At 44.5% G+C, this 13,549-nt stretch overlaps 1 protein-coding gene across 1 annotated transcript in view; it reads left to right on the plus strand.

The window, feature by feature from the left end:
- The window catches only part of LEKR1 (leucine, glutamate and lysine rich 1), a 162,138-nt gene that overhangs the window by 75,001 nt on the left and 73,588 nt on the right, over window positions 1-13,549 (plus strand). Inside the window, exon 4 of the mRNA XM_043996228.1 lies at window positions 2,850-2,969. Within this exon, the coding sequence (XP_043852163.1) occupies window positions 2,850-2,969 (120 nt within the window). The remainder of the gene's footprint in view (window positions 1-2,849; window positions 2,970-13,549) is intronic.

The raw sequence follows: 13,549 nt of genomic DNA on the forward strand, positions 1-13,549 counted from the left end.
TGGGGCCGCTAGGTGGCGCAGTGGATAGAGCACCAGACCTGCATTCAGAAGGACCTGAGTTCAAATTTGGCCTCAGACACTTGACACTCACTAGCTGTGTGACCCTGAGCAAGTCACTTCACCCTCATTGACCTGAAAAAAAAAAAGAAACAAAAGAAACAAAAAAAAGAAAATAAATTGTAAAAGAGTACCTGACTGCTTGGGTGATGGCTGAACCATTGTTGTTGATGATCCCTGGGCAGGTCTAGATTATGGGAAGAGACCACAGCAAGGAGAGGAGAGAATGTTGTCCTGCTTTTCAAAAAAACGGAAGAGGATGGAGCCCCCAAACCATAGGGCGGTGAATTGTATTCAGATTCCTGACTAAATTAAATAATTAATTGTTGATTACTGAACATCCAGAAAAGGGAGCACCCACATGACTCCTGGAAGAGCAGTGTCCACAGACTAGCCCATTTTCCTCATGTGAGAAGTTTGCTAGTGTGTGAGGCATTGCCACAGATCTAGTGACCCAAGGTTTTTTTCAAAGTTTTTGACAAAGTCTTTCCTGGTATTCTTGTGGTAAAGGCAGTGTGGTGTAATGGGAAGAGTCCTGAAGTTGGTGCCACAGGATCTGGTTTGGAGAGTCAACTCTGTTATTGTCCGTGTGACCTTGGTCAAGTCACTTATGTGAGCCTCCATTTCCTTACCTGCATATTGAAGGAGCTAAACTCTGTAAGTGATATCCCTTAAGAGACCTAGATCTGTGATCCAATGCAAGGTAAGAGAAAATGTAGCCTAGATGATAGTGCAGTTAGGTGGTTGTTGAATTAGTCAAATGAGGGGTTGTTCTTGGCTTAATGACAATTCAGAAAGTTTCTGTGCCTGTTCCTGTGTTATTTAACATCATTGATGACTTAGAATGGAAGTAATGCTTGTTGAGTTTGAGATACGCAACAGAGTATATGACATAAAGATCTCAAATGGCCTAAGATAGCATCAAACTCAAATAGAACTAGGAGCTACAGAACCATATGGAAGGCTCCCTGCAGGCTGTGCATTGGCTCAGAAAACCACCCATCTTTACATTATACCTCAACACATGAAAATCAGAGGAGCCACATTTTAATCTGGTTGGGTTGTCATTGGGAGTGTTATGGGTTGTAGTGGCCTGCAGGTGGCATGCTTGACACCTGGGCTTAAAAGAGATTAGATTTATTAGAGTTCAATGTAAAGTCTTATCTTGGGGCTCAAACAATCAACTTCACCATAAAAATGGGGGAGGTTTCCCTATCGAGCAGTTTTCTTGAAAAAGACCCAAGAGTTTCAATGGACCACAACATCATATGAATCAGTAGTATGAGATAGGGGTCCAAAAAGCTGGTGTGATTTTGGGCTGCAGTAAGAGAGATGTAGCTTCCAGTCATGGGGAGGTAATAACCCTCCCTCATTTTCTTATTAGATCCCATCTGGAGTAATGTGTTCAATTCTGGATCCACATTTTAGAAAGGGCCGCGACAAGGTGGCAAGAATCCAGAGAAAGGCCAGCAAAGAGCCGATGAAGAGTCTCAAGTTCATTTCCTGTGATAATGGTTGAAGGAACTGAAGAAGTTTAGCCTGCCGGGAGAGGATGATCAGGGAGGCTGCAGTAACAGGATTCAGATGCTAGAAAAGCTGTCTGGTCAGGAAGGGTTCGATTTGTTTTGTTTGGCCCCATGGTGCAGTAGGAAGAGCTGGTGGGTAAAAATGGTTGGAGCTACAGACCTGGCTTGGTGTGGGGAAGTGCCCTCTCCATTAGAGTTCTCCTAAGAGGACTGGGCTGCACCAGGGGCCAGTGGGCATGGTGGTCATTCATCATCATGGTGGGGTGGCCAGTCCCTTCTCAATCAGAAATTCTGTGACTGAAACTGTTTAGTGCGGAGAAGATGGAGGGGAAACAGGAGGGCAGTCTTCAAGTATTTGAATGACTGTTATGGCAAGATGGAGGTCTTTGTTGTTGGGTGTTTTTTTTAATTTAAATTTTAAATATTTCTCAATTACATGTAAAGATAGTTTTTAATTTCCAAAATTTTCTCCCTCCCTCTCTTCCCTCCCCCCTCCCAAGTCCAGCAAGCAATTTGATAGAAGTTATACATTACTATTGTGTTTAATATATTTCCACATTAATCAGAACAAGAAAAATTCAAGAAAGTATAAACAAGAACAATAACCAAAAAGCAACAACAAAAGCATAAATAGTATGCTTCAGTCTGCATTCAGATTCCATAGTTCTTTTTCTGAATGTGGAGAACATTTTCCACCATGAGTCCTTTGGCATTGTCTTGGATAATGGTATTGCTGAGAAGAGTCGAGTCTCTCACAATTGATCATCACAAAATGTCACTGATACTGTGGACAACATTCTCCTGGGTCTGCTCCTTTCACTCAGTATCAGTTCATGCAAGTCCTTCCAGGTTTCTCTGAAATCTGCCTGCTCATCATTTCTTACAGCACAATAGTGTTCCATTATATGCATAGACCACAACTTGTTCAGCCATTCCCCAATTGATGGGCATCCAAGAGTGATGCCGTGAAGGACAGTTATGGAGGCCAGTACAGGAGAAAAACCTTTGTGATGATGAAAGCTGCCCCCCACAATGGGCTGGGCTGCCCTGGGGAGCAATGGGGCCTGGATGCCTTTGGTGGGGGGGGGGCTTCTCAGGGGGAGACTTTCAGTGGGAGGTTTCCAGCCTCCTCACAGACATGCTGTGTGCACCATGGGCATGTGAGTTATTCTAGACAATATCAAATTTATTTATTTTTATAAAATGATGCTAATTGCTAAATATTTTAAACTTTTATTGAATGTAATTTTTTCTTTGTGTCTTTAGAATTAGAGATTTAAGCACACAATTAGAAAAGCAACAAAAGAAATTTCAGAGTGTGAATGAAGAACTGAGACATTTTCAAGATGAGCTAAAAGTCGCACATAGACAGACACAACAGTACAGGTAAGATCTCCCTAAGGAAGAAAGAGCTCATTCAAATATTTCATTAAAGGGTCGAAAATGTAGGAGTGTATTGATTGAAATAATAGTGTCCATGTGGCTTTTCTTAAAAGACTTCAGACGGTGCTAGGAATATCCTTTCTTAATTCTATGGGATGAGAAAAATATAGGTGTTGCATTAGTTTATTTCCTATAATTAAACATTATTGTGCATTAACGCCAGTGTATTATCTTAACCACATCGAGCAAGATGATCCATTAGTAGAAAATAAAAGGAATAAGATCAATTTCATAGGTAGTACTCTCTATTCTTCAGTTTCACCATTCCAAGGCACCGGGGAGGGGGCTCACTGCGCCTCCCAAACATCCAGGCTGGAGTTACTCACACCCAAACACTGAAGAGGGTTCTCCAGAGGCTGAATATTTGCTTTTCTAAGCAGAGCTGACTAAATTGGGCAGATTCTTCCCTCAAGAGTGGCTGCTTTTAAAATGTAGTCATTTCAGTCAACTTTTGTTCTTGAAACACAAAATGCAAGCATTACAGATGGTCATTTGTTCAAAGTACCTGAAAATGTGCCTAGCGAGTAGAGAAAATGCTCATTTTACTTATTTTTATGCCTTTGGGCAACACAGTCTAATAAAAACTTCTCCAGATTGGGAATTTTTTTTTATTTTGAAGCATATCCTTCCCCCAAGCATCTGTTAGAAACTGGCTCTGATGCTTACCATGATGTGGAGGTGAGCCTGGGTTCTCAAAGGTGATACCAGAGTAATCTGAGTGTTGGCAGAAAGACATTCAGGCCTAGGCTTGGCAGCACACTTGATGTCTGTCCCATTTCCTTGGAAATGTGAGAGGCTCCTTACCAGGAGATTGGTCACTAGGTCACAGCTGCTCACAAAAACCGACTGCCCCTAAGCTTGAGAGGACTGTGATTGGTGTCTGGGAAGGGAGTACCCACACTGAGGACACTATGTTGCCTCGATGTTGTGGAGTGCCATGATGCAATTCACAGCCATCATTTTCATGTCTCTTACTCATCGGTTGAGAGACATTCCCTGGCCTCAAGGGTGTTGGGCCCCACCTCATCAGGCTTCCCAGATTGCAGTATTGTTGGGTGGGGTTGAGGTGGTGTGGCCCCTGGGCACTGAGGAAGTTTGACTTGGGAGCTTCCTCCTCTCTCCTGATCACCCCTGCCTAACTGAATTAGAACCTGGCGTCTTCTTTTTAAAGCTCTCTCCTTCTGGAGTCTTCTGTCAGTGCCCACTATTTTTTATTCTCCCTCTTGCTCCATTGTCATTAAGATAGATAGGAAAGAACTGATCCTATATTATTTGTGTAGCAGCCTTGCCCCGGGAGGAGATGGCTAAATCTCTAACCCCTTGGCACTTATGTGTAAGAGAGAAGCTCCTTTGTCTATACCAGGAACCTAGGTTTGGGGAGGAAACACTGATAGAGGGTTGACACAGACTGAAATTGGTCCTGTTGGCAGTGGCCGGTCAGATAATGATGAGGACCCTGGACCATCAGAGAAGTCTGTGAGGGCCCCAAGAGGGAAGACGCTGAGGCTAGAAAGGGATGAGACAGAAAGCGGCGTGTGGCCCTAGAGAGAAGCCTGAGCTTCGTTTGCCATCACCCCTGGAGGATAGGAGGCCATGTCAGTTGGGGAAAGTGAACAGTCCCCAGAGGGAAGTGTCCAGCACCAGGAAATGTAGCAGAGGAACAGAGGACAAGAGGTAAGAAGGACGCCTGGAGCAGAGACCCCTGGCTTCGGAGACGGTTATGGGGGGGACCCCAGGGACTGTCCATTAACCATCCTGTACTTTGTTGTAGAAATAAATCACTGCCCATACTTCATGCTCATTAGCTGGAGGACCTGCCGGACACTTGAGCACCATCTGTCTCCAAGAAACAAAGTTCTCAGGGTGTTAAAGAATCACAGGATTTGAGGGTTGGAAGGGACTGACCCTGTAGCACAACCCTCGCATCAAAGGAGTGCAGGCCCCGAGACATGCACTGAGTGTCTGGCCTTCCTCTGTTCATAGACCCCCAAGGAGGGCAGCTCTTCTTGGGTCACAGATTTCCCTGGCTCAGGCATAAATCAGATTTTTATGATTTATACAGTCAAGGCCTCACATCAGGAAGGCCGCTCCACAAGCAGGATTGTCCCTCGTCATTGCTAGACAAACGTCTCTCTTTTCAGGTTCTGTGTTCTATTCTCTCATCTCTCCATTAGGCCTCCAATGTTTTTATGATACTTTGGGAACATAATTTAGAATATAAAACATCCCACTACACCTATGTGATTTATGAAGTGTGTGTGTATGTGGGTGTAGAGGGGTTTTATTGTGCAGCTGTGGGGGTCACATGACAGTACCCACGCTCCTGGGTTGGGAGTCAAGGGGAAAGACTTATCAGGAAGAGAAGAGAAGAGGAGAGAGAAAGACAGAGAGGGAGAGGGAGAGAGAGAAAGAGAGAGAGAGAGAGAGAGAGAGAGAGAGAGAGAGAGAGAGAGAGAGAGAGAGAGAGAACGCAAAGGAGGAGGTAACAGAGCCTGTCCCATATTTTGAAAATCTTGCCTAAAGCAGACCCTGTCCCCTGCCCTACTCGCAGAGACTTGGGAGGTGCTTCTTGACACTTGTCTGGGCAGGCAAGAGTGTGTGGGGAGGGGATTATGGGACTATGTGTTGATAACTATAGGATCCTGAAGGGGGAGGAGAGCAGAGGAGGGTGCTTCTTAGGAACCAGCCCAGAACTAGCTGTGCCCATCAAAATGATGTCATGAAATCCTCCTAGCACATTACATCTGTAGAGCCTGGCATTTGAATAGCTTAATGGGATGTAGGGGTAAGGTTAGGGGTGGGAAGAGAGTGGTACACGGCCAGCTAGCACAAAGACCTGGGAAAGGAAAACAAATTGTGTGACGTAGATTATCTGTAGGGCATCCTTGAAGGTTTGACAGCAATTTTCTTACATATACAGTTTCCAAATATTCACAAAGCCTGTGTTTGTGATTCAGTTATGGACAAAGTCCCGAATTCCATGACTGTATACCACCCTACTTCTTCCATGGAAGAAGTTCCACATGTTCTCTCTCACCTGTGGCTTTCTGAAGAGAGTAGGGAAAAAACACAGTTCTGCCTCTGATTCAATGCCTTGAATACATTACAGATGAATTAAGTATTTGTTGAGTGACTGACTGAGTCACTGCAAGGAGGGTTGTACATGTTTGGATTTAACTGGGAACCATCATTGGTTTACTGATATTCTTCCTGTCTCTCCAGGAGATATCAGGATCCCTACTGTGTCTGGATATTCTGGGCACGTGAATAAGATGGAGCTCTCCTGAGTTCTTCTAAAAGTGAACAGGATTATTTTTGGGGGGACAGGCCATGTACACCATTTTAGATGGTGCAACAAGAATTGGGTAATTCAGAAGTCTCAGCCCCTCCAAGTATTTGCCTGTATAGAAAAGCTACATTAGAACCAGGGTCAAAGGAAGGGGATGCTCTTGCCTGCTTTGTAGAAGGTTAGAAACATACAGATAGAAGGAGTATTAAGGATCCTTGAGCTCAGCCCCATCATTTGGGAGATGAAGAAACTGAGGTCAGAGAGGGGAAAAAACCTTCCAAGGTTACACAGCCAGGTTGTTAACAGTGGAGCTGATGCTAGAGCCAGGTGTAACTCTGACCCATTTCTATGTTGGAGGTGTGTGTTAGTGAGAAGCCACTGTTGGATCCAGCTAGTTACTTGCAGAAACATTAGGATCAGGGCAGCTAGGTGGCACAGTGGATAGAGCACTGGCCCTGGAGTCAGGAGGACCTGAATTCAAATCCGGTCTCAGACACTTACTAGCTGTATGACCCTGGGCAAGTCACTTAACCCGAATTGCCTCACCAAAAATAAACAAAACAAACAAACAAACAAAAACATTAGTATGGTTTCCAATCCCTTCTTTCCTTTTGAAAAAGAGAACTAGTCAGTTGCTGCCAGTGAGTTTGAGTTGTGAGCTATTAGAACCAAGGAATGATTGATGGTGTATAGTTTGGAAACATTAACAAGAACACCTTCCTTTCTCTGTCTCTCTAGGATCAGGAGCAGCCTTCCTGTAAGCAGAGTAGGTACCTGCTCTGATTGAGAGCCCCCAAAGGCCTCTGTGCTACCTCACCAACCCTCTGCCACAGAGCTAGTCCACCTATTAGAGATTTTTGGGCTACTTCTTCTAAATATAAACCCTTTTTTCCACATTAAATTATTATTAATAGTCATCGATACCTTATTGTGAGTTTGTTTCCTAAGTTCTTTCCTCAGTGACACCAATCTGATAACCAGGCACCAAAGGAATGAGAGTGCTGCTAGGAAGAGGGTGAAGGAGAGACTCGAGTGAGAAGAGGACATTGCCTGACCAGAAGCCTTTCTTGGGCATAAGAGTGACACTTCCTTATGGGGGAGGGCAATGCTAGCAAAGCCTAGAGGTGCTGAGGACAGTGGTTGGTCCCCCGATTCATCTGTTGGGTTCCCGCCTGGCAATGTTTTGTTGCTGTCAGGAGAGTTGGCAACATCTGTTAGTGGCCTGAGGCTGCCTGAAGTACATCTAGCTGGACGTGGTCCTCATCCCTTTTCTCTCCTCTTCTTTTGAGTGGGCTTGAACAAAATTGTGGATGAAGCCATCTGCTTCCAACTTCCACCTCTTTACTTCCCTCCTCAGATTCTTCTGTTTTCCTCCTTCCTCCAAGTACCCAGACCCCTGGGATGCTTCTGGCTCCCTAAAGCAATTCTCTATCTCTCTTGCCCTCCCTGCCACCCATATATCCCCCATCAAAATCTGCTAGCCCTGTGTCTCATTCCCCCAGGACCTAGGTCTCAAAGAGGCTATGAATTAGTGCTCATTAGTAGGTTCCCTTCCTTCTAAAGTCACATTTGCATTTTAGCAGGCTATATAGGAACAGGCTGGTATAGCAAAAAGAGAACAGGACTAGGAGTCAGTAACCCTAGATCCTAGAACACACTCTATCATTAATTCACAGTATGGAGGCAAATAGGAGATATAGGGGGTATAGTGGATAGCACAGGAACTGGAGTCAGGAAGACCTGAGTTCAAATCCAGGCTCAGACATTTACTAGCTGTGTGACCCTGGGCAAGTCACTTTAACATCTGTTTGCTTGCTTTTCCTCATCTGTAAGATAGGAACCATGATAATGCCGTGCTTCCAGGGCTGTTGTGAGATTATATTTGTAAAGAGGTCAGTGCAGTGACTGGCACGTCAGTGAGTATGGTGCGCAAGAAGTACTGATTCTTTTCCTTTCTCCACGTACAAGTCACTTTACTCTTATTTTTTTCATTCACATCAGCTTCTCATCTATAAAATAAAGGGGAGACCCCTTTAGAATATAACATTTGATGGTCTCAAGTATATATTATTCTACATTTTATGGTATTTCTAGAATTACTAATCATTTTTGTGCTTAATTTTTCCTGAATTTCTTTCAAGAACCAAAAGATTTATATTTTTAAATTATATCAGTACCTTGATGTCTGTGAGCAGACCAAGTACAACAAAATTACAGAGAATTCTTTTGGGAGCATAAGAGTTTGATGAGCTGACTTCCGGGGGCTCAGAGAAATGAGTGGAAGAATGAAGGGGTAGGTAGACCAAATGATGGCCAGATTGAAGTCTGTTCACACCTCAGAATATCAAAAAATACAACGATCTTACACCTGATGTTGAAGAAATGAGCAAACAAAAGGGACCTAATACATGGAATATATATGATGGGATAAAACAAGCTGAAGTTAAATCTCGAGACATTTCACAAACATTCATTCCCCACTAGGTGAACATCATTGTGCTGAGGGCTACGGGTCAGAAGTGAAACCCTCCCTAACCTTAAGGAACGTAACTCCTATGGCTTGCATTTTATTCTCTAGCTGCTTCTGGATGACATTCCTGACAGGCTGTGGATGTCCTGTGTGGGTGAAGGGATGCAGGGATCTCGATGGCTCCACCAATAAGGTACCAGCTCTATCAGGGCCCATCAATCTGGCAGACTCTGAGGATGCTCTCAGACTGGTCTGTTTGCCAAAAGCCAATGGAACTTTGGAGAAGCTTATCATCCCCCCAAGAATGGTTGCTAATGATGAATTCTTTCCTGGCCATCTCAAGAGACACTGTGTCCTGAGGCCAAGGGCAGTGTCAGTCAAATCCACTCTCTGTTGTTGAAGGGATGCCATGTCATCACCAGATAGTGCTACACTAGTCCTGCTGCCCATTTCTTTTGTTGTTGCTGTTGAGTCATATCTGACTCTCCATGACCCCATTTGGCAAAGATACTGGAGTGGTCTGCCATTTCCTTCTCTAGCTCTTTTTACAGAAGAGGAAACTGAGGCAAACGGGATTAAGTGACTTCCCCAGGGCCACCCAGCTAGTAAGTGTCTGAGGCTAGATTTGAACTCATGAAGATGAGCCTTCTCGACTCCAGACAACGAACTCTATTCACTGCAGCCACCTAGCTACCTACCCCAGGTTTCTTGAGTTCGGGCTGAAAGATCATCCAGATTAAGAGCAGACTGACTCTTATGCACATGACAGAATGACCAAATTACTCAGACTTCTTTGAGAACAGCCACCTTGCTACAAGCTTGGGAGGAAGGACCCCATGAGCAGATGTAGAGAAACCACTTCTAATAATTTATTTCAGCACCTAGAGTGCTGGGGGAGGGGGGAAGGGGTTGAGTGGGCAAAAGAAACTGACAAAAGTGTGAATGATCCCGAAGACTTTGATGTCGGATTTACAACGTATGTTAGAGCACGTCCTGGGGAGTCCATCATATCCCCTTGTGATGATGCGGAGGAGAATCGTCCTGGAATCTAGCTTGGGGATCCGAGAGAGAGTAATGGGAGCATCCTTCACGGAATTGTAGTAAAGGCTTTGTTTTTGGAAACCGTGAGATCCATCTTTCCGAGGAGCACTGAACTGTGGCCAGCGAGATCTTGAGGTCACAGTGCTCTTTTCAAGTTTCTCTCCTAATGGCTTAATTGCAATCAGATTTAATCATCTAGCCTCCAGCGAGGCTTTGTTCCTGCTCAGCATTTCCCCTGACATCATTTCCAATCAGTCTCTTGGAAAGAAGCAATTGTAAACAGGTGGACCGTGGCTCGGTGCAGACGACTCAGAGTATCCTCTAGGAACTGAGAGGAGCCCTAGAAACCCCACGGGATTTATCCTGACCGGCATCACAGAATACAGGCCTGTCCTACCCCGACACTGGAATCCTGAAGGGTCAGAAGCAGAGGAGACCTTAGGCCACTCCTTCCTTCTTCAGGAAGGAGCATCCGGGACTTGCCCAGAGTCTCGTAGCTAGGGGCTGGCCAAGCTGGAACCAACCCCTCACGTATCTGTTCTGTGAAATTCGTCCTTTGTATACAGGTTTTCCTTACTACGGTACAAACCTTTCCCAGAAAGTGGGCTATATTCCAAAGGTTCTTTCTAAGTCAGTTATTTGGATCTCAGATCGCCGTCTCCCATAGAAGCGTCATTACAGTCACAGTCAGGAACAGTAACGAGTGTACAAGCGGATATTCCATTGCCACAGAAGCCCACATTCCCGATCACGCACAGTGGCTGTTATAGCAATGGAGTCAGCTTGGAGCCAGGCAGTGCAATGAGTCAGTCAACAAGCATGTGCCAGGTGCACTGTGGCCCCCTAAGAGCCGGGACTACCGAGAAAGACAAGGACGGTACCTGTACTCGGAAAGCTGAAGGAAAGAGAATTTTCTCCTTTTTTTTCTAGGGGTGTGATGGGACTTTGAGTAAAATTTTGTCAGTCAGGAGTGCCCTTTGGCATCCCTTCCCTGCTTCCCCTCTGCCCAGGCCTCCATTGGCTTCTGCTGCCCAAGCTCCGGCATTAACTTCTCACCCAGGTCTGTCTCCACCGCAAAGGATTCTAAAATTACAGGCTTCCTCTCTTTCTGCCACCCTCCCCTAAAAAAAGCCGCTCCCCTCCTTGCCTCAGGCCAGATGATCTCAGCCAGACTTGAGTCGGCTTCAGGAGATCCCAGAGCTCCTGCACGTGGGCTTCTCTCCAAAGGTGCAGATTACAGCCAGTGGACGGTTTTTCCGGCTGTGGCCTTCTGATTCATATCCTCCCAGAGGATTTAGTCAGTCAGTCGTCAGTCCACAAGCACTGATTAAGTGCCTACTATGTACAGGCACTGAATGAAAAAACAGCCCCTGTACTTGAGGCTCTCACAATCTAACAGGGTAGACAATCTGCCTGGGCCAACATTTAATGAACAAACAGGATTTGTACCGATAAATGCGAAACAATATTAGAAAGAGACACTGGGGACTTTAGGTGAGACTTGAAGGAAAGCAGGGAAGCAGAAATGAGCAGGAAAAGCTCTATCCCAGAAAAACTTTCCGATGGCACCTCATTGATTTACAGACTCCCAAGATCCTCATGGCCAAGGCCAATGCAGTACACACTCTGCAGAGGGGAAAGCCTTCCCACAGGTCCTGGCCACAGACTAAACAGCTGGTCTGCTGCCTGAGAGCCAAGCTGGCTGAGGACCGGGAGGTGCAGCCCAGTGGGTGCTCTTCTTGGGCTGGATTGTTGGCCAAAGCAACTCTTGGAACTCGGCGAGGTGGCTCCTCAGAGATAAGACTCTACCAATGCCCTTCTACCCTTTCTCTGCCACTTCTAGGGAGGTGCCTGTGGCCCTAGGGTCCCGTGGGCAGTTTGGGTCAAAGGTGGGACTTCGACCCAGGTCTTCTTGTCTCTGAGTCCACTCTGGGCTTCCTCTCTTTCCTGCTCTGACGATTCATATCAAGATGTGATTGACTGATAGCTCCCTGATCTTCCCAGAGGTATCTGCATTTTAAACAAAGTGCTTTGCTAAACCTGAATCAATTTATACTTAGTAAAAACTAAATAATGAATCATATCAGAAAGAAACATCATACAAATTCCATGGTCAGGTCAATAGGTACAGAAGAGTTCTAATGCTAAATCCTAATGCTAATAATGCTAAAGTCCTGATGCTAAAAATAACGTTTGTGTTTTTAAAAAAGATATTAAAAGGTATAGGAATTGTGGGGCAGCTAGGTGGCACAGTGGATTCAGGAGGACCTGAGTTCAAATTTAGCCTCAAAAACTTGACACTTACTAGCTGTGTGACCCTGGGCAAGTCACTTAACCCTCATTGCCCCACCTCCCCCCACCAAAAAAAAGGTATAGGAATTGAACAATTTTTCCTTGCTATAGTAAGAATTTTCATGGGATTCCAGATGATTTTTTTTCATACTTCAGTGATGTCGAGTTATTGGTTGGAGAAACTTGAAGGCATTTTCACCAAGAATGACTGTAAAGTCAGACTGTCCACTCACTGTTAACATTTCTATTTGACTCAGTTTTAGATACTGAGTCAAAAGTCCTTTTTGATGAGCTCTCAGAAGTCTATAACCAGAGTCCATGCTCAGGCAGACCTACCCAGATAGAAAGGCTTTGTGTACAGGCCTGACAACTGATTGTTCTTCTGCTTCCTGAGGACTCACCCCCCCCAACCCCCTCAAAGGGTAAAGTTTGCCCTCACCAAAAGGTTGACAACCAGGTGATGAGGGTAGTGTGAGCCACAGCAACTAATGAACTCCAGAGAGGCTGCAGCCTGTGGGCATTGCTGGAGAGAAGGAACATGGCTCTCTTGAAGGAGTCACATGGATTAGAAACAGCTAGAACAATATAAAAATCAAGAAGGAAGCCTCAGGAATAGAGGTTTAAAAATATTTTGACTTGTAGGTGGCCCAGCTTGTAAAAGCACAAAACTGCCACAGTCTGTCTGGTTATTGGGGAGGAGCTGAAGAAGTTAATGTTGGAGAATATTATTGCATCACAAAATATTATGACTATGAAGATTGCAGAGAGATATGGGAAGACAAGGAATTGTACAGAGCATGAAGAGTTTTATTAGAAGCATGAAGTACTTTGTATAGAATATATACTTATCTATTCTGTATTCTGTATAATGTATTCTATTATATAGCATATAGTCTGTGTTATACTATATGGAAGCACAATGTACATTGAATATAACAATATTAAAATGTAATTATATTAAGTATAACTATTTTAAATATTAACATGGACCTATTAAAAACAACTTGACAAGTATGTAACAACCCTTTTAGACACTCCCCCAAACTTGTACCTTTACTCCCAAGATGGTTCCCTAGAAGGGTGACTGCTCCCAAAGGCTCTAGGGAGTACTATGAGTGGATGTCCCCATTTCTAAGGCCCGTATTCCATGAACACTTTATAGCAGCTCTTTTTGTGGCAACTAATAATTGGAAATCAAAGGAAACAAACTGTGGTATTTGATGGTAACGGAATATTACTGTGCAGTAAAAAATGACAAACAGGATGACTTCAAAAAAGCTCAAAGACATGTATGCAATGATATATTGGGAAGTGGGCAGAACCAAGAGAACACTATACACAGAGACAGCAATATTGTTTGATGAAGACCTGTGAATGACTTGACTGTTCTCAACAACACAATAATCCAAGACAATCCCAAAAGACTATTGA

This window comes from Dromiciops gliroides, chromosome 3 (genome assembly GCF_019393635.1).
Source record: "Dromiciops gliroides isolate mDroGli1 chromosome 3, mDroGli1.pri, whole genome shotgun sequence".
Classification (NCBI taxonomy): Eukaryota; Metazoa; Chordata; class Mammalia; order Microbiotheria; family Microbiotheriidae; genus Dromiciops; species Dromiciops gliroides.